This window comes from Oncorhynchus gorbuscha, linkage group LG04, assembly GCF_021184085.1.
Source record: "Oncorhynchus gorbuscha isolate QuinsamMale2020 ecotype Even-year linkage group LG04, OgorEven_v1.0, whole genome shotgun sequence".
Lineage (NCBI taxonomy): Eukaryota > Metazoa > Chordata > Actinopteri > Salmoniformes > Salmonidae > Oncorhynchus > Oncorhynchus gorbuscha.
This window is the reverse complement of record NC_060176.1, coordinates 83,839,431-83,865,245: the sequence shown is the minus strand read 5'-3', so window position 1 is coordinate 83,865,245 and position 25,815 is coordinate 83,839,431. Positions and strand designations below refer to the sequence as shown.

Genomic DNA, 25,815 nt, shown 5'->3' with positions numbered 1-25,815 from the left:
TAAAACATACAGCTGAATATGAAATGTGGAAAGTGCTGAGGTGGTGTCACCACACCTTGGATGTGTATGTATATCCGTGGAAATGGGGAGCTGAGACCCAAACAACAAACCCCACTTAGTCCAGAAGTCCTTCATTCAGGAAATGTCTTTATTCCAGCCATGGTAAAGTGGAGGTACTAAGACAGACAGAGAGACAAACAGGCACAGAGCGAGCACGAAAGGCTGACTGACAGGCAGCACACGAGAGAGAGAGCGACCAAGAAGGGAGAGGGAGAGAGCCAGACAGAGGGACCGGCCGAGAAGGGAGGAGAGAGAGAGAGAGAGCCAGACAGAGGGACCGACCGAGAAGGGAGGAGAGAGCCAGCCAGACAGAGAACTTTTGTTTATCAATTTCACTTGCTTTGGCAATGTAAACATGTTTCCCATGCCAATAAAACACCTTGAATTGAGGCAGGCAGACAGAGAGAGAGAGAGAGGCAGACAGACCGAGAGAGAGGCAGGCAGAGACAGGCTGACAGTCAAACATTAAATGGATCTACGTTTAAACAACAACGTTACGCTCGTCTTTTTTTAATCCAATCAGTTGTACATTTTCTATACATTATTCAAATGAACTATATGTACGCAGTGTTAAACCAAGATTTGGGGCAAGCCAGCAAATGTCCCATTATAATCTGTTAAACCAAAAATGTTAAAAGCTATAATACAAATAACAAAATCTGAAAGCACGTCCGTGAGTCCTTCCAAACTAAAAACACTTTGATCTATTGCAAGATTATCATATATATATTAGAGAGAGCTACGTTCAAAACAACAAATTTAGGAATCAGTGTTTTCCTCAGAAATGTAGTACAAACACTACAGTTAAGGAGCCTGCCTGTGTTAAACACTAGAGAACACGTTGCAGTCTGGCAGTAACAAAACAACAAACATGAGACAAGACCGTAGCTTTTACACTACTTTTAACAAGCATCATGACACTTAAAAAAAAGAAGAATAATAAGAATATTCAAAATTACAGCATATAGGAAAATAAAACATTTACTGGTGACTGATCGAATTATGTGCTTCATAAATGGGTATTTAAATTTACTAAAAAAAAAAACAGCCAACACTGAATATATGCAACTAGAAATAACATGCACGTGATGCATCAACATTTATCGGAGATCTTCCTGATCTAAAAATCAACGGGAACAAAAACAGATCTCTAGTTTACAGTTTCATAACTCGAAAAAGACTGGAAAGTCTGTAACACAAAATATCAACAACAAAACAGACAGACAATATTAATAAAAGGAGAAGGAAGCCCCATTGTCGTGGTAACTTCTACTGGGGGGGGGTAGAATCAGCTAGGAAGGAGATGTTTATAGGTCCCAACCACAGGTCATATCAATCGCTACCAAAACAGAACATCGTGGACAAACTGGGTACTGCATTAGGCCTATTCAGTGAAGACTGGGGTGTATTCATTTGGGACCAAAAAAGGTAGAAAACAGACTGACAATAGAAATGCTCAGTTCTCCCCCCCCCCCCCCAATTGCAAAATGTTTAAAAACATTCTGTTACGTGCCCAAATGAATACAACCCTGATTTACTCATGGCTTACAGGACCAGGCCCTGTCCGATGTTGGTCTTGAGCATTTACACAAACCCACCTGTAGTAGGTGACAGAAGTACATAGGGCTCGTTCCAGGCAGGCGACATTGCAGTGCAGGCATCAACCAATGGTTACACGCCACGTTATCGCCTGTGCAATCCATCATCAGAGTGCTATATGATTATGGTTAGCGCTCATCTTAAAAACACACATCCAGGTGTCGTGAGATTCCGGCAGGTAACTGCAATGTAGCCAGCCTGAAACGTGGCCACACACACACAACTTTAAATGAATTGGGGTGGTGGAGAGGGGTGGGGGGGGCAGGTCCTAGCAGCTGCTGTCGAAATCCTTCTTGTCCTTCTTCCCTTCACCCTCGAATCCGTCCGTTCCGTCGCTGTTGTCACGGCGACGCTTGCGGTTGGTGCAGACGTTGAAGCGAGGTTTCATCTGGGGCAGTGGGTCCATGCCCAGCACCTTGTGGATCTGACGGAAGGCTAGCAGCCGCAGAGCAAACTGGACAGAGACACAGTTGGTCAATAGAAGACATTCCCTCTAGCAGACGGACATGGCGTTTAATCAGATTCTTGATATGTCACCTGTCAGGTGGACGGATTATCTTGGCAAAGGAGAAATGCTCACTAACAGGGATGTAAACATATTTGTGCACAACATTTAGGAGAAATAAGCGTTTTGTGCAAATGGAATATTTCTGGGATCTTTTATTTACATTTAAGTCATTTAGCATACGCTCTTATCCAGAGCGACTTACGAAACTTAACATGTTGCCTTTATATTTTTGTTCAATTTATTTAATACATTATATTTATATTACCAGTCAAAAGTTTGGACATACCTACTCATTCCAGGGTTTCTTTATTTTTTACTATTTTCTACATTGTAGAATAATATTGAAGACATCAAAACTAGGAAATAACAAACATGGAATCATGTAGTCGTGTCCAACCTTCTGCTTGGTACTGTGCATTCTATACACGTGTCTGTCAGTACCTGGGCACTTGAGGTGATGTCCTCTCTGTGTTGCTCCTCCATGGTTGTCAGGGTATCAGTGGGGTTCTTCTCACACGGGTCGACCAATCCCGGGCCACCTAGAGGACAACCAAACACACCTATCAGCACTCTGCTAATGCCAACACACCATTAACCCCACCCAACTACGCAAAAGTCTGATTACAATCAACAACAACAAAAAATGTCTCCCATGATGATATGCGAAATAGTCTGCTATAAGAGTAAAGAAAATAAAACCGGTTGGACGAACCGGGGAGCAGAATCCCAGACGAAATACATTCGAAGACTCGTCTCAGTGCATCGCCTGGGCTCAGGGGGCCAGAGGCACTGCTAATGGTCTTCTCTACCAGCAGCTCCATGGCCTGGAGAACAAGGGAAAGAGAGGGGATGGAGGAGGAGCAGAGGGGATGGAGGAGGAGCAGAGGGGATGGAGGAGGAGCAGAGGGGATGGAGGAGGAGCAGAGGGGATGGAGGAGGAGCAGAGGGGATGGAGGAGGAGCAGAGGGGATGGAGGAGGAGCAGAGGGGATGGAGGAGGAGCAGAGGGGATGGAGGAGGAGCAGAGGGGATGGAGGAGGAGCAGAGGGGATGGAGGAGGAGCAGAGGGGATGGAGGAGGAGCAGAGGGGATGGAGGAGGAGCAGAGGGGATGGAGGAGGAGCAGAGGGGATGGAGGAGGAGCAGAGGGGATGGAGGAGGAGCAGAGGGGATGGAGGAGGAGCAGAGGGGATGGAGGCGTTTAAACTCCTCATTGAGTGAATCTAAAGTAGTATTTTGGATCGGTCCTTGCCATCTCACGTCAGGGAAAGAAGACACTTTTTTACTACTGAGTGGCAGCCAGTGTGTTCCTCCGAAGTTAACACATCTACTGTTCGACACATCTACTGTTCGACACATCTACTGTTCGACACATCTACTGTTCGACACATCTACTGTTCGACACATCTACTGTTCGACACATCTACTGTTCGACACATCTACTGTTCGACACATCTACTGTTCGACACATCTACTGTTCGACACATCTACTGTTCGACACATCTACTGTTCGACACATCTACTGTTCGACACATCTACTGTTCGACACATCTACTGTTCGACACTCGAACGCATTAACTTAAAGGGATAGTTCAGGATTTTGTCAATGAAGCCCTTTTTATCTACTTCCCCAGAGTCAGATGAACTGGAGGATACTGCGAGCCAATGCTAACTAGCGTCAGAGCAAAGACAAAGTCTACAGGAACAGCGAACGTGCTAGCTGTTCCCAACAACTTACACTAACGCTAGACTCTTCCTTCAAACTGAACAAAGACAAAAAAAATCCCCAACTATCCCTTTAGTTGACCTATATGTTCGGTTTTCCAGACACAGATTATGCCTCGTCCGGGACCAGAAACAATTCAATGGACTGAGCTTCATCTGTGTCCAATACACCGGTCCATTAAAGTCCAATACTTCTCTAACAACATATATAAAATAAAAAAATAAAAAACTCATGACACAGTTGTCGACTCCAGCGCTAGCCTGATGAACTCACCCAGCTGGGGAAGGCGGACCATGTGGGGACCCTCTGACAGAGGTCACGCAGGATACGAATAACAATCACACAGGATTGGAGTCCGTTCGCTCTAGCCTTGTGGAGCAACAACAGGTTTAGTTTAGTGATAACAGACGGGAGCAGACAGACAATTATAGGGTACATTACAACAGGTCTGTCATAGAGGGCCAAACACTACTGTACACAATGGAAGCTTGTGATAATTGCATTTTCAATCGACCTAATTATTTGTCCGTAATTGGTTGGAATCAGCTGCCATTTCCAGGAGTATTTCACCTCATAACATTAGTAAAAAAAAAAAGTAAAAAAATGAGCTCACGGTTTGCAAGATGAAACAAGAAAAAGGTTTAAATTTCCTTGTCATCTTATAAACCCTGACTTCTCAAGTTGATCAAGTGTTTGACAGAAGCGTCAGGTACAGAGTTTGTGTTTGTAAAGAAGATCAAGGTTAGGGACTGTGAGAGGGGAGGGAATCTGCTTTACCTGTGTGCGTTAGCTTTTTTTTGCCATTGCAGCGACACAGTAAAACTAAAACAATAAAAAATAAAAAAAAGCAGATGTCCCGTTTCTCTCAATCCCTATTCTTCTCTTCAAAAATAAATACAAAATCACAAGATGGAAGCTCTTATCAGATCTTATGCAAAGATATCTCTGCAGCCTTATGGAATCATGTTTTAAATGACAATATAGTCTGGAAGGGAGAATAATTAAATCATACAAGGATGCCAGCTTGTGGTTTTAAATGATAAAAATCATTACCATACTAAAGTTCAACAATAAATATAATATAAAATAAAGATTGAATATTCAATCTGGTTAGATTCTTTATCATTACGTGTGTGGCATCATTGAATTTAATCTTTTTTCAAACAATAATTCAACTGTATTCAGGTATCACTGTGTGTTTTGTTGTTGTGGGAAGTGTTAAAATTCATTTATTAAAATTCCTTCATTAAAACAAAATTCAAACAAAGGAATAAAAAAAATATGCATCTCATAAGGCTACAATAAGAAAGTAAGATGGATGTGTCCGAACCTGGAACCACTTAGCGTGCCGTAGAGCCGCCAGAGCGGCTAGGCATTTTAGCCTGTCCAAGACGTCCTCTGGGTCTTTCACCAAGGTTACATCTAAAAAACGGATGAGTCCAATTGTCAAAACGGTGGTCGGTTGAGGAGGAACGGGTGTTTGACCAGGTAGAGAGCAAGACTCATTAACAAGAAGATACAAACACATTGCCACACATACCAAGATAGGGTTTCAGTAGGGAACCAGGAAGTGAACTAAAAAGTCTTCATCTGATTGGAGTTGCTGCCAAATAAACCAATGTGCAACCTGACCTCATTGAAATGACCAAGGGTTTGGAGACGTAGAGTGTCACGTATGAAACGTTAGGTTTACGCTGGTGTGAGGTGTTTAGGTAAAGGTGAATTACTGAACCGAACCTCGAGAGAAGCAGGATGAGTGACAGGAACCACCAGATCCAACTCAGGCTGACCTAGTAGCTACGGTCGGCTGGAGCCAACAGTGATTCATTTGATCAAGTAACTGAACTGTATGTAGGCCTATTGTTATAATGTGCTGAAATGTAAACTTTAACAGATTCAAATCTCAGATTCAAATCTCAAAAACTGAGATATAATGTTAGCTTGTTCAAGTAAGCAACGTTACGCCAATCATTTGTCACTTTCAGTCTTCGATCTTCTGAGATGACACTGGACGGATACTCTAGGGGGACTCCAATGGGCCGTTACTCTGGGCCCCCGGGCGCATTACTCTGGGCCCCCGGGCGCATTACTCTGGGCCCCCGGGCGCATTACTCTGGGCCCCCGGGCGCATTACTCTGGGCCCCCGGGCGCATTACTCTGGGCCCCGGGCGCATTACTCTGGGCCCCCGGGCGCATTACTCTGGGCCCCCGGGCGCATTACTCTGGGCCCCCGGGCGCATTACTCTGGGCCCCCGGGCGCATTACTCTGGGCCCCCGGGCGCATTACTCTGGGCCCCCGGGCGCATTACTCTGGGCCCCCGGGCGCATTACTCTGGGCCCCCGGGCGCATTACTCTGGGCCCTGGTAACTAATAACAGAAACAAAGGAGAGAGGTCAGAACAGGAGTGTTAACTGAGCTGATGTCTAACAGTGGCATGGCAATGATAGGTGTGGCAAAGTGTTTGGGTGGTGGGGGGGAAACCTTGGTCAAAAATCCTTCCGGAGGAGCTGGTTGGCTGGGGGGGGGCGGGGCCCCGAGGTTTGATTGGCTGGGGGGGCCCGAGGTTTGAACCCTCCCACATACTGGAGACTTATTTTTTTTGAAAGATAAAACTATTAAAAAGAACAGAGGGCTTTGGGGACTGGACTAGTAAAGAAAACTACAAATTATGTTGCAGCAGAAAAACTACAAACATGGAAGCTCCCAGCAGAAAAACTACAAACATGGAAGCTCCCAGCAGAAAAAAAGAAGGGTTAGATCAGACATCGTTGCATGCATAACTGGCTGGATTAAAATCAGTAGGTTGGGCATGAAACCAACAAACAGACAAATGACACTAACTGTATACTGCTCTGCAGTACCCGGGTCCTACCAGTCTGCCAAAGCCTTCATTCCTGGCCTACTGAAGTCTACTGCAGGCTGGCCACACAGCGTCCCCATTTTGCACCTTTATGCTGAAGTGTGCATTTGCCCACTTTCTGAAACTGGATTTAACAAAATGGTAGATGGATATCCTTTCTGGGCAACTCCAATCCTTATGCTTTCAAATCCATTGACAGAGTGTGTAAGTGCACACTTCTGGAATAGGGTGAGAAAAGAAAAAAAAAGTTGGCAGAACAAAACGTAAGAGGTGTGCTAGAGATATACAGGAGCTTAGCAACAGGAGCTTAGCAACAGGAGCTTAGCAACACTCACTCCCACCCCTCCATTGTCAACGAATGCAGAGAATGGATCACTTGATCAAAAGGGCTTTCACGTCATATATATTTTTTTTTTTGGGGGGGTGTTAACAGCATGATTAGCTACAAAAAAAAAAAGACAGATCTGTCTGTGCATAGGCTTCTGTGTGGAGGGGGACACCAGTTCACTCAGGGAGCATGTAAGAACAGATCACCTCCTCGCGTCCCAGACCAACATAAGATTTGTTTCCTGTGGGGATGTGTGAACCCATTTGTCTTTGTGTTCTAGAACAGTCTGTGTTCTAGAACAGTCTATGTTCTAGAACAGCTCGCCAGTGTTCTAGAACCATCTGTGTGTGTTCTGTAACAGTCTTCTGTAACCCTGTTCTTTCTGCTCTTCTCATTTGGCCAAATCCTAACCTGACAAAACGCCCGCTCAACTCAAACTTCCGCTAAAAATCTCTCCAGCGACATCAATCTACGCACGATTTGTGCAGAGCTCTGAGTTGTGTGCACGTTTCGTAAGTCAGGATTCGGTGCCTCGCCGCTTCCCCCTTCCCAATGGGTCTTTCATTTCTTTTTAATATCTGTAGAGAATAAGGTTCCTCTGGTGTATGTAGTTCTGATCTAAGAGCGCTAACGATTGACCCGGTGTGGGAGGGTTTATCGTAGTGGTGTGACGGTGGGACAAACGCCCCTGGGAATACAGGAAACTAAAATTACATCTTACTTGGGAACTAAAAACTAGTCTGAAAATGCAAACACTGTCCATGCTTTGTTTTGTAGGGGACAGCATTACAAGACGCACTGAAGGAGAGTTCCAGATCGAGGAAGAGCTACACTGGTGGCACGAGGAACCGTCAAGACTTTACCAGGACTGCTGAGCTCTAACCATGACTAGAAAGTCAAGTTTCTACAAATACGTTTTTCAACCATGAGCCTTTGGTATATCATTCAGGTTGGTTTTAAGATCCAAAAATACAAGTCAAAAAGATGGCTTCTCTGCCTTCAAAAACAGGTCTCTTGGACAATTTCAACGGGTCCCCAAAACTTTAGTTCTTTGCGTACTTCCCTTTAAACACGGTTTCTGATATTCTGTGAATGAAAACAGAATTGACCATTTAGCACTTCTAATCCCCAACGTTAAAAAAATAAAATAAAATTACTGACTATTGGACCTAGAAATCCCAAAGGCCTTTTGAAAGCGCACCGTTTTATGATGACCAATCATCTCATGTCATGACAGAGCTCAAGCGCTTCATTGGTTGAAGTTGAAAACGATAACTAGAGTCTATAAAAAAAAACGACAAGACTGTGAGAAAGGCTCAACAGGTCAAATCTGAACTTCGTGCCATACAGCTGGATGTGCCACCAGGGTAGGTCTCCTCCGATAATGGATCTTACAGGGTGCATTCATTCGGGTACTGGGTGAGCGGCGAACTTCAAGACCATTGGAGAAACAGGAACAAAATGTGCAAACCCCACCCTGAACACACTAATGCACCCATAGCTAAGTGGCTGAGAGAGAGAGAGAGAGAGAGAAAAGGGAAGGAGAGTGGGCGATGTCTTTCCAACCTCCGTCCCGTGGCGGGGGTGTGGTAGGGGTCTCCTCCTCCTCTCGGATGCTGGGGGAGGTCAGGGTGACTGTGACTGTCATTTTGGGGTCGGCTTCTGACGTCAGGATGATGGAACAGTTCTCCATGGAACCCTTCACCTCGTACTTCTCTGGGGTCACCACCTGGAGGGGAGAAGAGCGAGAGAGGTAAGTGTGCGGGTATCGTTGGTGTGTGTGGGTGGGTATTATTGGTGTGTGTGTGTGTGTGTACCGTCAGCTGCTTGGGAAGATGCTCCACTATGCGGCTTAGCAGGTTCTTGGTGGGTTTCTCTGAGCAAAGCAGGACCAGGTTGACATTGTTGTCTCCACAGAGCAGCAGTCCTTTAGCCAGGACCCCCACCCTCATCACCCCCTTCAGAGCTCTACAGGAGGGAGGAGTTCATTAGGTATCTAAATGTTAGAAAACCGACTGAAAAAGAGCAGCACCCCCATCCTCATCACCCCCTTTCAGAGCTCTGAGGAGACAAACATTCAGGGTTGAGTTTCCCCAACCTTCCATCTATCTATCCCCCACTCGTCCTCACCGGTCTTGGGGAGTCTTGGGAACCTCTTTTGTATCCTTGTCCTCCCCAGTAGTCTCCTTGGTCTTGTCCTGGTCGATGATGATGTCTGAGACCAGTTTGAGGGCTCTCTCTGTGATAGAGACGATCTTCTGGATGGCCTGCAGCTCGTCCTCAGAGGGGTAGATGGTCGCGTGCTTCGTCATCACGTAACGGTCGTCTGATGAGTCCGGGCGACGGGGAGGCTGCGAGGTAAAGCACAACGAAAGGTCTCAATGGTCACAGCAGTGGGAAGGAAGGGGGTTAGAAATTAGTTCTCACCATATAGGTCACTGGATTCTAAGGCAATAGCTAAAGTGTCGTGGAAAATCCTGTGTTTTACTGGTTAAAGAATCGGCTCTTGTTATATGCTAGTGTTTTTTCTAACCTGATACAAACTTGTCTTTGTGGGACTTAGCTACACGCCCAGTCTTATGGCTAAGACCCATTTAGGTCTGTGACATCATGGGTTTACTATCTGCAGGAAGTCAGCTGTGTGGTACCTTGCAGGAAGGAGCAGTGTGAACTGACAAAAAAAACGGTCGAACCTTCTTAATATGCACAAACAAAACCGCCTTTTAAAAACTCTGTTCCGCCCGTTTCCATCTGATAAACTGCCAAGAGTTTGTGCTTTAAAAAAAATAAATAAAAAAAAAATACATTTTAAGCAGAGACCCGACTGTGTTTGTTAAGCTTTCAACTGAATCACTCGTCAGTGGTTAATTCCTTCATTTTTGCAAATCTTAAAAGGTTGTTGTAAGAGGAATCTACAGTCTCCCTCTTCCTGTAGAATTGCTACGACAATTTAGCGTGCCGCCCCCAATTACTGAATGCTGACCGAGAGCTGTTTGTTGGTGGCTCCGTCCAAAAGGCCACCCGTCGGTGGGCCCCATTGGTGATAAGACCCTATCTGAGCAGACAGAAGACAGTCGCTACAGCTGTAGATAGATCCTCTAGAGAGAGAGCAAAACTGACGTATCTCTCAGCTCTGGTTGAAGAATTGTTTACACTGACTAAGGTGTAAATTCCAGCGAAGGATAAAACCGCTAGCATTTATACTGATAGCAGATACACGTGTCGGTGTTGGTGCACGATTCTGTAACGTTGTGGAAGCATTGTGTTCTCTTTACTTCGTCTGGTGAGATGATTTCACTAATGATTTTCTCTAAAACTGAAAAAGCGCCACATGGTTTTACATTGTCTCTGATCTGCAAAATATGTTTTAATTACAGGATGTTTGTGATCTACACATCAGGTGCCTGGCGAGGTGAGACAGAAAGAAGTGTTCCTTTGAGCCAGAATTACTAACACATGTTTGAAAAGTTTGCGTTTCCACCACTAAAACAAACACGATTTTACAAAACCGTTGATTTGAGTGGAAATATATGGTAACCGATTAAAAATGGGTTAATTTGTGTAGAGCGGCTGCTTTGCCAGAGGTTCTGGGACGTGTCCAGTCAGTACGTGGTGAGAACCAGTGTCTTACCACAGGTCCCTGTGGCTGAGGGATGGGCATGCCAGGCCGAACCCCCAGTAGACCAGGTGGGCCAGGGGTCCCCTGGAGGTATGGTCCGTCCCCTGGCATCCTGGGGCCCCCACGTCTCTCGTCCCAGTGATGCTGCTCCTCCATACGACGCCAGTACATCTCCTCCTCATAACGCCTAGACACACACACACACACACACACACACACACACACACACACACACACAGAGAGAGAGAGAGAGAGACACAGAGAGAGAGAGACACACAGGCAGGCAGAGAGAGAGAGAGACACACGCAGGCAGAGAGAGAGACACACACAGAGACAGAGAGAGAGAGAGCGAGAGAGAGAGAGAGAGAGAGAGAGAGAGAGTCACACACACGCAGGCAGAGATACACATTCGTTTTTGGGAATTACTCACTCAATTGGCATTAGCTAGAGAGACAGAGTTGGTGGATATTAGTATACTGTGTGTGTGACCCACCCTATCTCGCCGTACCTCATCTCCATCCTCCATCTCTCCTCTTCCTCTCTCCTCCTCCAGTACTCCTCCTTCTGCATCTGTTTCCTCATCTTCTCTTCCTGGATCTTCCTGGCTCTGATAGAGGGCTTCACCTCCACCTGTAGCTCCGGGTTCACCTTTTTCTACAAGGAACAAAGCAGGGGGAACACGTTATTGTGTGCGTGTGTCCATAATCGCAGGTCTGAGACCAGGGTTTCCTCATTCCTGCTCCCCCCGGATGCACGTTTTGGGTGAGGAGTTGGTTATTTGAGTCAGCTGTATAGTGCTAGGACACATCTATGTTTTCCTATGGAATTAGTTTCATGACAGTGATCAACTGGTTAAAAAAAGTGACTCCACTAACTTTATACTGCAGGCGGTGTCTCCTGCCCTTCAGTGACTCCACTAACTTTATACTGCAGGCGGTGTCTCCTGCCCTTCAGTGACTCCACTAACTTTATACCGCAGGCGGTGTCTCCTGCCCTTCAGTGACTCCACTAACTTTATACTGCAGGCGGTGTCTCCTGTCCTTCAGTGCCCCCACTAACTTTATACCGCAGGCGGTGTCTCCTGCCCTTCAGTGCCCCCACTAACTTTATACCGCAGGTGGTATCTCCTAACTTTATACTGCAGGCGGTGTCTCCTGCCCTTCAGTGACTCCACTAACTTTATACCGCAGGCGGTGTCTCCTGCCCTTCAGTGACTCCACTAACTTTATACCGCAGGCGGTGTCTCCTGCCCTTCAGTGACTCCACTAACTTTATACTGCTCTTTTGCACACCAGTATCTCTACTTGCACATGATCATTTATCACTCCAGTGTTAATCTGCTAAATTGTAATTATTAACCTACCTCCTCATGCCTTTTGCACACAATGTATATAGACTCTTTATACTGTGTTATTGACTTGTTTATTGTTTACTCCATGTGTAACTGTTGTCTGTTCACACTGCTATGCTTTATCATGGCCAGGTCGCAATTGTAAATGAGAACTTGTTCTCAACTTGCCAACCTGGTTAAATAAAGGTGAAAAAAAAATAAAAAAATAGATACTGCAGGTGGTGTCTCCTAACTTTATACTGCAGGCGGTGTCTCCTGCCCTTCAGTGACTCCACTAACCTTATACCGCAGGCGGTGTCTCCTGCCCTTCAGTGACTCCACTAACCTTATACCGCAGGCGGTGTCTCCTGCCCTTCAGTGACTCCACTAACCTTATACTGCAGGCGGTGTCTCCTGCCCTTCAGATGCATCTCTTTGGCGTTGGGATCGTTGAAGCTACATTCACACAGCTTACAGTGGAACCGGATCACCTTGCCTTCGTCGTTACGCACCTACAGAGAAGAAAACCAATGTTTTATTATTAATGTATTTTTCTACACAAAAGATGGTATTTGACAATAGAACTAAGCAATGTTTCAAATACCATTGCTAATATGGAACGGTTAACGTCACTAAGTTAGGGGGCAGCATTCGGAATTTTGGATGAAAAGCGTGCCCAAATTAAACTGCCTGCTACTCAGGCCCATAAAATAGGATATGCATATCATTTGTAGATTAGGATAGAAGACACCAAAACTGTTAAAATAATGTCTGAGTATAATAGAACTGATAAGGCAGGTGAAAACCCGAGGATAATCCAACGAGAAAGTACTATTATTTTGAAAGGCTGTTTTTCCATTGAAAGCCTATCCACCATACAAAGACATAGGACCCAGTTCACAAGCTCTATGGGCTTCCTCAACATGTGACCAGTCTTTAGGCATTGTTTCAGGCTTTTACTCTGAAAAATGAGGGAGATACAGCACTTTCAATCAGTGGCCAGTGGACATTTCCATTCATCAGCCATGCACCTGATCAGGAACGAGCATTTCTTGTTTCTCCTTTCTTATTGAAAAAGCTTTTGTCCGGTTGAAATATTTTTGATTATTTATGACAAAAACAACCGGAGGATTGATTTTAAACATCTTTTTGGCATGTTTCTACTAACTTATATTGTACTTTCTAAAAACTTTGTCTGGAATTACGCACGCGCCTTCTGCATTCATACTGGACAAAACAGAAACAAAAAAGGAGGTTCTTGGTCATAAAGAGGGACATTATCGAACAAAACAAACATTTGTTGTCTAACATGGAGGCCTGGGAGTGCCAACAGATGAAGATCAAAAGGTAGGTGATACTTTATGCTATTTCTGACACCTCTACTTGTTTGGAAAATGGCTGTAAGGGCTTCTGTGGCTAGGAACTGACCTAACATAAAATCGCAAAGTGTGCTTTCGCCGTAAAGCATTTTTGAAATCCGACACAGCGGTTGCATTAAGGAGAAGTTTCTGTATTCTGTATGTTTAACACTTGTATTGATTATCAATGTTTATTATGAGCATTTCTGTAATTTGATGTGGCTTAAACATACCAATGTGATGTGGATCTAATTGATCTGCACTTTCACAGGATGTTTGTTTGAGACCATGCATTTCTGACAATAACACACCAATGTAAACAGTTTTTTGGATATAAATATGAACATAATTGAACAAAACATATATGTATTGTGTAACATGGTGTCCTATGAGTGTCATCTAATGAAGATCAAAGGTTAGCGATTCATTTTCTCCATTTCTGCTTTTTGTGACTCCACTCTTTGGTTGGAAAAATGGCTGTATGGAGTTCTGTGACTACCTAACATAATCGCATGGTGTGCTTTTGCAGTAAAGCCTTTTTGAAATCAGACTCTGTGGATTAACAACACGTTTCTTTAAAATGGCGTATAATACTTGTATGTTTGAGGAATTTTCATTATGGGATTTCTGTTTTGAATCTCACTGGCTGTTGTCGAGGTGGGACGCTAGTGTCCCACTTGAACCAGAGAGGTTCATCGTTGGGCCAAGGAGTCATCGGTCATTTAAAGAGTTTGATGTCCCCGTTGCCATTGAATGTACGGCTGTGGAGGCGACTTTTTCGGGCTCTTTTAGTCCGCGGCTTCCCTGTCATCTATTGCTGCCCCCTGGACCCCATGATCACTTGGCTACATAGCTGAAGCCTGCTGGACTGTTCATTTATCACGGTACTCCATTATGTTTACATATTTTTGTTTATCTGCCGGCCCCAGCCGCCGAACTCAGGCCCTGTGTGTAGTTAACCGACCCTCTCTGCCCATTCATCGCCATTTTACCTGTTGTTGTCTCACCAGTTGTTGTCTTAGCTGATTAGCTGCTGTTGTCTTAGCTAGCTTTCCAAATCAACACCTGTGATTACTTTATGCCTCGCGTTATGCCGCTCTCAAATGTCAATATGCCTTGTATACAAGAGAGCGAGAGTTGCACCCCTTCTGAAAAAACCTACACTCGATCCCTCCGATGTCAACAACTACAGACCAGTATCCCTTCTTCCTTTTCTCTCCAAACTCTTGAACGTGCCGTCCTTGGCCAGCTCTCCCGCTATCTCTCAGAATGACCTTCTTGATCCAAATCAGTCAGGTTTCAAGACTAGTCATTCAACTGAGACTGCTCTTCACTGTATCACGGAGGCGCTCCGCACCGCTAAAGCTAACTCTCTCTCCTCTCATCCTTCTAGACCTATCGGCTGCCTTCGATACTGTGAACCATCAGATCTTCCTCTCCACCCTCTCCGAGTTGGGCATCTCCGGCGCGGCCCACGCTTGGATTGCGTCCTACCTGACAGGTCGCTCCTACCAGGTGGCGTGGCGAGAATCTGTCTCCTCACCACGCGCTCTCACCACTGGTGTCCCCCAGGGATCTGTTCTAGGCCCTCTCCTATTCTCGCTATACACCAAGTCACTTGGCTCTGTCATAACCTCACATGGTCTCTCCTATCATTGCTATGCAGACACACAATTAATCTTCTCCTTTCCCCCTTCTGATGACCAGGTGGCGAATCGCATCTCTGCATGTCTGGCAGACATATCAGTGTGGATGACGGATCACCACCTCAAGCTGAACCTCGGCAAGACGGAGCTGCTCTTCCTCCCGGGGAAGGACTGCCCGTTCCATGATCTCGCCATCACGGTTGACAACTCCATTGTGTCCTCCTCCCAGAGCGCTAAGAACCTTGGCGTGATCCTAGACAACACCCTGTCGTTCTCAACTAACATCAAGGCGGTGGCCCGTTCCTGTAGGTTCATGCTCTACAACATCCGCAGAGTACGACCCTGCCTCACACAGGAAGCGGCGCAGGTCCTAATCCAGGCACTTGTCATCTCCAGTCTGGATTACTGCAACTCGCTGTTGGCTGGGCTCCCTGCCTGTGCCATTAAACCCCTACAACTCATCCAGAACACCGCAGCCCGTCTGGTGTTCAACCTTCCCAAGTTCTCTCACGTCACCCCGCTCCTCCGCTCTCTCCACTGGCTTCCAGTTGAAGCTCGCATCCGCTACAAGACCATGGTGCTTGCCTACGGAGCTGTGAGGGGAACGGCACCTCAGTACCTCCAGGCTCTGATCAGGCCCTACACCCAAACAAGGGCACTGCGTTCATCCACCTCTGGCCTGCTCACCTCCCTACCACTGAGGAAGTACAGTTCCCGCTCAGCCCAGTCAAAACTGTTCGCTGCTCTGGCCCCCCAATGGTGGAACAAACTCCCTCACGACGCCAGGACAGCGGAGTCAATCACCACCTTCCGGAGACACCCGAAACCCCACCTCTTTAAGGAATACCTAGGATAGGATAAAGTAATCCTTCTCACCCCCCCCTTAAAAGATTTAGATGCACTATTGTAAAGTGGCTGTTCCACTGGATGTCATAAGGTGAATGCACCAATTTGTAAGTCGCTCTGGATAAGAGCGTCTGCTAAATGACTTAAATGTAAATGTATACTGTTGTTTAGGTTAGTTATTATTGTTTTAGTTTACTGCGGAGCCCCTAGTCCCACTCATTATACATCAGATACCTCCTTTGTCCCACCTCCCATACATGCGGTGACCTCACCCATTATAACCAGCTTATCCAGAGATACAACCTCTTATCATCACTCAGTGCCTGGGCTTACCTCAGCATTATGCCCTGAATCTATTCCACCATGCCCAGAAATCTGCTCCTTTTATTCTCTGTCCCCAACGCTCTAGGCGACCAGTTTTGATAGCCTTTAGCCGTACCCTCGTCCTACTCCTCCTCTGTTCCGTGGGTGATGTGGAGGTAAACCCAGGCCCTGCATGTCCCCAGGCACCCTCATTTGTTGACTAATGTGATCGAAAAAGCCTTGGTTTCATGCATGTCAACATCAGAAGCCTCCTCCCAAAATGTGTCTTACTCACTGCTTTAGCACACTCAGCCAACCCTGATGTCCTTGCCGTGTCTGAATCCTGGCTTAGGAAGGCCACCAACAATTCTGACATTTCCATACCCAGCTACAACATTTTCTGTCAAGATAGAAACTGCCAAAGGGGGAGGAGTTGCAATCTACTGCAGAGAGAGCCTGCAAAGTAATGTCATACTTTCCAGGTCCATACCCAAACAGTTTGAACTTCGAATTAAAAAAATTAAACTCTCCAGAAGTAAGTCTCTCAGTGTTGCCGCCCGCTATCGACCCCCCTCAGCTCCCAGCTGTGCCATGGACACCATTTGGGAATTGATTTCCCCCCCCCCCATCTAGCTTCAGAGTTAGTTCTGTTAGGTGACCTAAACTGGGATATGCTTAACACCCCAGCAGTCCTACAATCTAAACTAGATGCCCTCAATCTCACACAAAATCATCAATGAACCCACCAGGTACAACCCTAAATCCGTAAACATGGGCACCCACATAGACATTATCCTGACCAACTGACCCTCCAAATACACCTTTGCTGTTTTCAATCAGGATCTCAGTGATCACTGCCTCATTGCCTGTATACGCTATGGGTCCGCGGTCAAACGACCACCCCTCATCACAAAGTGGCTCAGTGACTCGTGTTAGCATCTCAATGTGAAAAAAACTGTTTGCATGTTCTTCACAAAGAGGGCAACAGATGCTACTGAGCCAGATGTCTATGTGTCAGGGGAGAAGCTCCAGGTGGTATCCGATTTTAAGTACCTTGGCATCATACTTGATTCCAACCTCTCTTTTAAAAAGCATGTGAAAAAGGTAATTCAAATAACCAAATTCAACCTAGCTAATTTCCGATTTACACGAAATTGTTTGACTACAGAGGTAGCAAAACTGTACTTCAACTCTATGATACTCCCCCACTTAACATACTGCTTGACTAGTTGGGCCCAAGCTTGCTGTACAACATTAAGACCTATTCAGTCTGTCTACAAACAGGCTCTCAAAGTGCTTGATAGGAAGCCCAATAGCCATCATCACTGTTACATCCTCAGAAAGCATGAGCTCCTGAGTTGGGAAAATCTTGTGCAATACACCGACGCATGTCTTGTATTCAAGATCCTTAATGGCCTGGCTCCCCCTCCACTCAATATTTTTGTTAAACAGAAAACCCAAACATATGGCAGCAGATCCACAAGGTCTGCCATGAGAGGTGACTGTATAGTTCCCCTAAGGAAAAGCACCTTTAGTAAATCTGCATTCTCTGTGAGAGCTTCCCATTTCTGGAATACACTGCCATCACACACATACACTTTCACAAAATGCATGAAGACATGGCTAAAGGTCAATTAGATTTGGGGTACTGTATATAGACTTTATTTTTTTCTACTGTGTCATTGACTTGTTTGTGTTATTGGCTTGTTTATTGTTTACTCCATGTGTAACTGTTGTCTGTGTCACACTGCTTTGAGTTATCTTGGCCAGGTCGCATGAGAACTTGTTCTCAACTAGCCTCCCTGGTTAAATACAGGTGTTCTCAACTAGCCTCCCTGGTTAAATACAGGTGTTCTCAACTAGCCTCCCTGGTTAAATACAGGTGTTCTCAACTAGCCTCCCTGGTTAAATACAGGTGTTCTCAACTAGCCTCCCTGGTTAAATACAGGTGTTCTCAACTAGCCTCCCTGGTTAAATACAGGTGTTCTCAACTAGCCTCCCTGGTTAAATACAGGTGTTCTCAACTAGCCTCCCTGGTTAAATACAGGTGTTCCCAACTAGCCTCCCTGGTTAAATACAGGTGTTCCCAACTAGCCTCCCTGGTTAAATACAGGTGTTCTCAACTAGCCTCCCTGGTTAAATAAAGGTGTTCCCAACTAGCCTCCCTGGTTAAATACAGGTGTTCTCAACTAGCCTCCCTGGTTAAATAAAGGTGTTCTCAACTAGCCTACCTGGTTAAATAAAGGTGAAATATATTCTGAACTGATCGGTCTTCGTTACCCCTCAGTCCTTCCGAATTACAAGAAATATATCATATATTCTTCTACACCTGTGGCAAGACATTCACTCAGGATTTTGGTTCTATGTGATCTGACCCGTACCTCTTCCACATAGTCGTGTCCAACGGGCTGCACGTCATTCTGCAAGGCGGCCAGGGTAGACAGCGAATCAGAGGACTCGTTCTTTGTCTCCTGAGGTTGGGGGACCAATGAGGGCGGAGGAGGCTTGGATGTCTCCACCTTCCCGGTAGTCTGGAGCTTGTTTCCCCCTGGAGACAGAAGAATTGATGAGGATTGGTTAATAATATAATAATAATAGTGGTTCTGATGACTTGCAGCTTTACAGGGTCAAAAGAGTCTCGCCAGCCAAAGACGAACGTCTAAGGGGCGGCAGGTAGCATAGCGGTTAAGATCATTGGACCAGCAACCCAAAGGGTCTCTGGTTCGGGACCAGCAACCCAAGGGTCTCTGGTTCGGGACCAGCAACCCAAGGGTCTCTGGTTCGGGACCAGCAACCCAAGGGTCTCTGGTTCGGGACCAGCAACCCAAGGGTCTCTGGTTCGGGACCAGCAACCCAAGGGTCTCTGGTTCGGGACCAGCAACCCAAGGGTCTCTGGTTCGGGACCAGCAACCCAAGGGTCTCTGGTTCGGGACCAGCAACCCAAGGGTCTCTGGTTCGGGACCAGCAACCCAAGGTCTCTGGTTCGGGACCAGCAACCCAAGGGTCTCTGGTTCGGGACCAGCAACCCAAGGGTCTCTGGTTCGGGACCAGCAACCCAAGGGTCTCTGGTTCGGGACCAGCAACCCAAGGGTCTCTGGTTCGGGACCAGCAACCAAAGGGTCTCTGGTTCGGGACCAGCAACCAAAGGGTCTCTGGTTCGGGACCAGCAACCCAAGGGTCTCTGGTTCGGGACCAGCAACCCAAGGGTCTCTGGTTCGGGACCAGCAACCAAAGGGTCTCTGGTTCGGGACCAGCAACCAAAGGGTCTCTGGTTTCGGGACCAGCAACCAAAGGGTCTCTGGTTCGGGACCAGCAACCAAAGGGTCTCTGGTTCGGGACCAGCAACCAAAGGGTCTCTGGTTCGGGACCAGCAACCAAAGGGTCTCTGGTTCGGGACCAGCAACCAAAGGGTCTCTGGTTCGGGACCAGCAACCAAAGGGTCTCTGGTTCGGGACCAGCAACCAAAGGGTCTCTGGTTCGGGACCAGCAACCAACCAGCAACCAAAGGTCTCTGGTTCGGGACCAGCAACCAAAGGGTCTCTGGTTCGGGACCAGCAACCAAAGGGTCTCTGGTTCGGGACCAGCAACCAAAGGGTCTCTGGTTCGGGACCAGCAACCAAAGGGTCTCTGGTTCGGGACCAGCAACCAAAGGGTCTCTGGTTCTGGGACCAGCAACCAAAGGGTCTCTGGTTCGGGACCAGCAACCACCAGCAACCAAAGGGTCTCTGGTTCGGGACCAGCAACCAAAGGGTCTCTGGTTCGGGACCAGCAACCAAAGGGTCTCTGGTTCGGGACCAGCAACCAAAGGGTCTCTGGTTCGGATCCTTGAGCAGACAAGCTGGGAAAAAAAAACAAAAAAAAACAAACAAACAAACTAAAAAAAAAATCGGTCATTGTGCACTTAACTCTAATTGCTCCTGCAAGTGGCTCTGGATAACAGTGTCTGCTAAATGACTCAAATTTGAATCAACACTGAACAAAAATATTAAAACGCAACATGTAAAGTGTTTTATGAGCTAAAATATCCCAGAAATGATCCACACACAAAAAGCTTATTTCTCTCAAATGTTGTGCACATCCCCGTTCGTGAGCATTTTTCCTTTGCCAAGATAATCCATCCACCTGACAGGTGTGGTATAATCAAGAAGCTGGTTAAACAGCATGATCATTACACAGGTGCACCTTGTGCTGGGGACAATAAACAGCCACTCTAAAATGTGTAGTTTTGTTATACAACACAATGACAGAGATTTAATTAATTTTTAAATTTTACCTTTAACTAGGCAAGTCAGTTAAAAACAAATTCTTATTTTCAATGACGGCCTAGGAACAGTGGGTTAACCGCCCGCCACTCCGCGAGGAGACCGCCCGCCACTCCGCGAGGAGACCGCCCGCCACTCCGCGAGGAGACCGCCCGCCACTCCGCGAGGAGACCGCCCGCCACTCCGCGAGGAGACCGCCGACCGCCCGCCACTCCGCGAGGAGACCGCCGACCGCCCGCCACTCCGCGAGGAGACTGCCGACCGCCCGCCACTCCGCGAGGAGACTGCCGACCGCCCGCCACTCCGCGAGGAGACTGCCGCCGCCCGCCACTCCGCGAGGAGACTGCCGACCGCCCGCCACTCCGCGAGGAGACTGCCGACCGCCCGCCACTCCGCGAGGAGACGCCACTCGCGCCGACCGCCCGCCACTCCGCGAGGAGACTGCCGACCGCCCGCCACTCCGCGAGGAGACTGCCGACCGCCCGCCACTCCGCGAGGAGACTGCCGACCGCCCGCCACTCCGCGAGGAGACTGCCGACCGCCCGCCACTCCGCGAGGAGACGCCCGCCACTCCGCGAGGAGACTGCCGACCGCCCGCCACTCCGCGAGGAGACTGCCGACCGCCCGCCACTCCGCGAGGAGACTGCCGACCGCCCGCCACTCCGCGAGGAGACTGCCGACCGCCCGCCACTCCGCGCCCGCCAGGAGAGACTGCCGACCGCCCGCCACTCCGCGAGGAGACTGCCGACCGCCCGCCACTCCGCGAGGAGACTGCCGACCGCCCGCCACTCCGCGAGGAGACTGCCGACCGCCCGCCACTCCGCGAGGAGACTGCCGACCGCCCGCCACTCCGCGAGGAGACTGCCGACCGCCCGCCACTCCGCGAGGAGACTGCCGACCGCCCGCCACCCGCCGCCCGCCACTCCGCGAGGAGACTGCCGACCGCCCGCCACTCCGCGAGGAGACTGCCGACCGCCCGCCACTCCGCGAGGAGACTGCCGACCGCCCGCCACTCCGCGAGGAGACTGCCGACCGCCCGCCACTCCGCGAGGAGACTGCCGACCGCCCGCCACTCCGCGAGGAGACTGCCGACCGCCCGCCACTCCGCGAGGAGACTGCCGACCGCCCGCCACTCCGCGAGGAGACTGCCGACCGCCCGCCACTCCGCGAGGAGACTGCCGACCGCCCGCCACTCCGCGAGGAGACTGCCGACCGCCCGCCACTCCGCGAGGAGACCGCCCGCCACTCCGCGAGGAGACTGCCGACCGCCCGCCACTCCGCGAGGAGACTGCCGACCGCCCGCCACTCCGCGAGGAGACTGCCGACCGCCCGCCACTCCGCGAGACTGCCGACCGCCCGCCACTCCGCGAGGAGACTGCCGACCGCCCGCCACTCCGCGAGGAGACTGCCGACCGCCCGCCACTCCGCGAGGAGACTGCCGACCGCCCGCCACTCCGCGAGGAGACTGCCGACCGCCCGCCACTCCGCGAGGAGACTGCCGACCGCCCGCCACTCCGCGAGGAGACTGCCGACCGCCCGCCACTCCGCGAGGAGACTGCCGACCGCCCGCCACTCCGCGAGGAGACTGCCGACCGCCCGCCACTCCGCGAGGAGACTGCCGACCGCCCGCCACTCCGCGAGGAGACTGCCGACCGCCCGCCACTCCGCGAGGAGACTGCCGACCGCCCGCCACTCCGCGAGGAGACTGCCGACCGCCCGCCACTCCGCGAGGAGACTGCCGACCGCCCGCCACTCCGCGAGGAGACTGCCGACCGCCCGCCACTCCGCGAGGAGACTGCCGACCGCCCGCCACTCCGCGAGGAGACCGCCCGCCACTCCGCCGACCGCCCCCGCCACTCCGCGAGGAGACTGCCGACCGCCCGCCACTCCGCGAGGAGACTGCCGACCGCCCGCCACTCCGCGAGGAGACTGCCGACCGCCCGCCACTCCGCGAGGAGACTGCCGACCGCCCGCCACTCCGCGAGGAGACTGCCGACCGCCCGCCACTCCGCGAGGAGACTGCCGACCGCCCGCCACTCCGCGAGGAGACTGCCGACCGCCAGCCACTCCGCGGTGCCTGTTAATTTATCATCCAATCACAGCCTACTTCACCAAACGGGTGATGATGTAACAAGTGCATTCGTGAAAAAGCACCGTGGTTGCACCAACCGTGAACATCAACGCCTTTCTTAAAATCAACACACAAGTATATCTTTTTTAAACATATTGTTAAAATAAATTAATGTTAGCTAAGGAAATATTAATATTAACTTGTCACTTCTCTTGCGTTCTGTGTGAGTATCTGTGTGGGTATATGCAGCAGTTTGGGTCGCCTGGCTCGTTGCGAACTGTGTGAAGACCATTTCTTCCTAAAAGAGCGTAATTAAATTTGCCAGAAATGTACATAATTATGACATAACGTTGACGGTTGTGCAATGTAATAGGAATATTTAGACTTATGGATGCCACCCGTTCGATAAATTAAGGACCTCGCCGTATTTCACTGAAAGAATAAACGTTTTGTTTTCGAAATTATAGTTTCCGGTTTGACCATATTAATGACCTAAGGCTCGTATTTCTGTGTGTTATTATGTTATAATTAAGTCTATGATTTGATAGAGCAGTCTGGCTGAGCGTTGGTAGGCACCAGCAGGCTCGTAAGCATTCATTCAAACAGCACTTTCCTGCATTTGCCAGCAGCTCTTCGCAAGCACAGCGCTGTTCATGACTACAAGCCTATCAACTTCTGAGATTAGACTGGCAATACTATAGTGCCTATAAGACCATCCAATAGTCAAAAGGTTTATGGAATACAAATGGTAGAGAGAGAAATAGTCCTATAATAACTACAACATACAACTTCTTACCTGGGAATATTGAAGACATGTTAAAACGAACCACCAGCTTTCATGATCTCATGTTCTGAGCAAGGAACTGAAACGTTAGCTTTCTTACATGGCACATATTGCACTTTTACTTTCTTCTCCAACTGTTTTTGCATTATTTAAAAACAGGTTTCATTACTTATGAGACTAAATTGATTTTCATGTATGTATTAAGTTAAAATAAAATGGTGCTCATTGTGTATTGTCATTATTACAAATATTTATCCAAATACAAAATTCGGTCAAATCATTAGTATCAACTTTTTTTTGGAGCCACAATAGTCGGTATGGAAAAATCATAATCGGTTGACCGCTAATGAAAACCAGGACAGGAGAAAAATGCTTGTTAACGGCTTAAGGAAGTCTATAAAATAATTGCCTCCATGTTTCTATGGATGGATTTTGGCTAAGTTACTTAAAGTAAAAAACTCAGGTTTCAAAAAATCACGCCGCCCAAAGCTCACGCCGCCCGCAGCTCACATCCCTAAGCGAGCTAGATGGGCAGAGAAAGCTGGCCTCAGCCTGACTTTAATCTCAGAGACTGGCAGCGATTCAGCTCCCCATTGGCATGTACTGCCAACACAGCTCAACCACTAGCCTAGAGCAGTCTCGGCCTCTAGAATTTAATCATGGACCAGTTCCACACGCAAACTCCATTTAAATACATTCTCCGAATTGAAAAAGCTAAATTCAAGTTTCAGTGAATGATTGGATCTTTATTTAGGAGGGATATACTGGAACAGCCTTACCGACAAAGTTGATCTTGGGGGTGTTGACCTTCTTGACAGCTGTGGTGGCATTGGCTGCTGATAGGTTGGTCCCCACTAGACCCTTCCCCAGTCCAGCCCCCGCACCACCCTGGCTCGCGATGTTAACCGGCTTCAGGTAGGAGGAGTTGGAGGTGGAGCCTGTAGGGGTGGTAGAGGAGGAGACAGGAGTCTTGGAGGAAGAGGTCGTGGAGGTTTGGGTCACTACACTTGGTTCTGTGGAAGGGATGGGCTTCCCCAGCTTGGTATGGAGCTTCACCACCTGACAGGACAAAACAGAGACAAAATACAATGTTATGAACACACTGAACAAAAATATAAAACGCAACATTTGAGGGAGTGTTGCGGCTACTCAGTGTTGATAGGTCAACAAAGAAACAGGTACTCCTATGCTTCATTTATATTTATTATACATTTAGTATTCATTTATTAATGCTGATTTTTAATACATTGTAAGGCTGCATGATGCGACTAATGAAGATTTGAAAAGAAAAGTTGCTTGAAAGGCAGGAGCTCTGCTTTGTTTTGTTTTTTTTGCACAGGCTGTACACACTTCATCAGTCTCTCATTCACAATTTGACAAGCACTTGATAATGCCTCAAATTTCACGGCGGCATCCCCTTTACGGACCGGAGTGCTGTGTTGTACCCTTCTCCGGGAGTGTGCTGCGCAATCCGAACCGTCTCTCCATCACGTGATCGGGTCTCTCACAGGCTACAAGTTAATACAGACGCAACTGCGCGCAATTCCAAGGTACATATTGAAGATATTGGATGAACAGTCCACATTTACTTTGTGGGACTATCATTTGTTTTTCAACAGGACAATGACCCAACACACCTCCAGGCTGTGTAAGGGCTATTAGACCAAGAAGGAGAGTGACGTACTGCATCAGATGACCTGGCCTCTGCAATTACCCGACCTCAACCCAATTGAGACTGTTTAGGTTGAGCTGGATCGCAGATTGAAGGAAAAGCAGCCAACAAGTGCGCAGCATATTTTTTTAATTTTACCTTTAATTTAACTAGGCAAGTCAGTGAAGAACAAATTCTTATTTTCAATGAAAGCCTAGGAACAGTGGGTTAACTGGTCTAGGAACAGTGGGTTAACTGGTCTAGGAACAGTGGGTTAACTGGCCTAGGAACAGTGGGTTAACTGGCCTAGGAACAGTGGGTTAACAGGCCTAGGAACAGTGGGTTAACTGCCTGTTCAGGGGCAGAACGACAGATTTGTACCTTGTCAGCTCGGTGATTCGAACTTGCAACCTTTCGGTTACTAGTCCAACGCTCTAACCACTAGGCTACCCTGTGTGAACTCCTTCAAGACTGTTGGAAAAACATTCCTCATGAAGCTTCTTGAGAGAGTCAAGAGTTTACAAAGCTGTCATCAAGGCAAAGGGTGGCTAGTTTGAAGAATCTAAAATATATTTATTTTGATTTGTTTAACACTTTTTTTGGTTACTACATGATTTCATGTGTTATTTCATAGTGTTGATGTCTTCACTATTATTCTACAATGTAGAAAATAGTAAAAAATAAAGAAAAACCCTTGAATGAGTAGGTGTGTCCAAACACACACTTAGTAGATTCGGCCATTTCAGTCACACCCGTTGCTGACGCGTGTACAAGGAACACACAGCCATGCAATCTCCATAGACAAACATTGGCAGAATGGCCCGTACTTAAGAGCGCAGTGACTTTCAACGTGGCAAGTCGGTTC

At 48.0% G+C, this 25,815-nt stretch overlaps 1 protein-coding gene across 9 annotated transcripts in view; it reads right to left on the bottom strand.

The window, feature by feature from the left end:
• Window positions 1–127: 127 nt before the first annotated feature.
• The window catches only part of zfr (zinc finger RNA binding protein), a 48,598-nt gene continuing 22,910 nt past the window's right edge, over window positions 128–25,815 (bottom strand). For 5 of the 9 annotated variants that reach the window (XM_046348220.1, XM_046348226.1, XM_046348221.1 and 2 more), the window contains 13 exons: window positions 24,079–24,358; window positions 18,564–18,730; window positions 12,422–12,541; window positions 11,193–11,353; window positions 10,712–10,886; window positions 9,211–9,431; window positions 8,898–9,048; window positions 8,647–8,809; window positions 5,222–5,313; window positions 4,165–4,260; window positions 2,880–2,991; window positions 2,609–2,706; window positions 128–2,113 (listed from right to left, as the gene is read on the bottom strand). In XM_046348220.1, the coding sequence (XP_046204176.1) occupies window positions 1,928–2,113; window positions 2,609–2,706; window positions 2,880–2,991; window positions 4,165–4,260; window positions 5,222–5,313; window positions 8,647–8,809; window positions 8,898–9,048; window positions 9,211–9,431; window positions 10,712–10,886; window positions 11,193–11,353; window positions 12,422–12,541; window positions 18,564–18,730; window positions 24,079–24,358 (2,022 nt within the window). In that variant the 3' untranslated portion in view covers window positions 128–1,927. Of the gene's footprint in view, window positions 2,114–2,608; window positions 2,707–2,879; window positions 2,992–4,164; window positions 4,261–5,221; window positions 5,314–8,646; window positions 8,810–8,897; window positions 9,049–9,210; window positions 9,432–10,711; window positions 10,887–11,192; window positions 11,354–12,421; window positions 12,542–18,563; window positions 18,731–24,078; window positions 24,359–25,815 lie in introns of those variants that run through there. The other 4 variants (XM_046348223.1, XM_046348227.1, XM_046348229.1 and 1 more) reach the window with 2 other exon arrangements.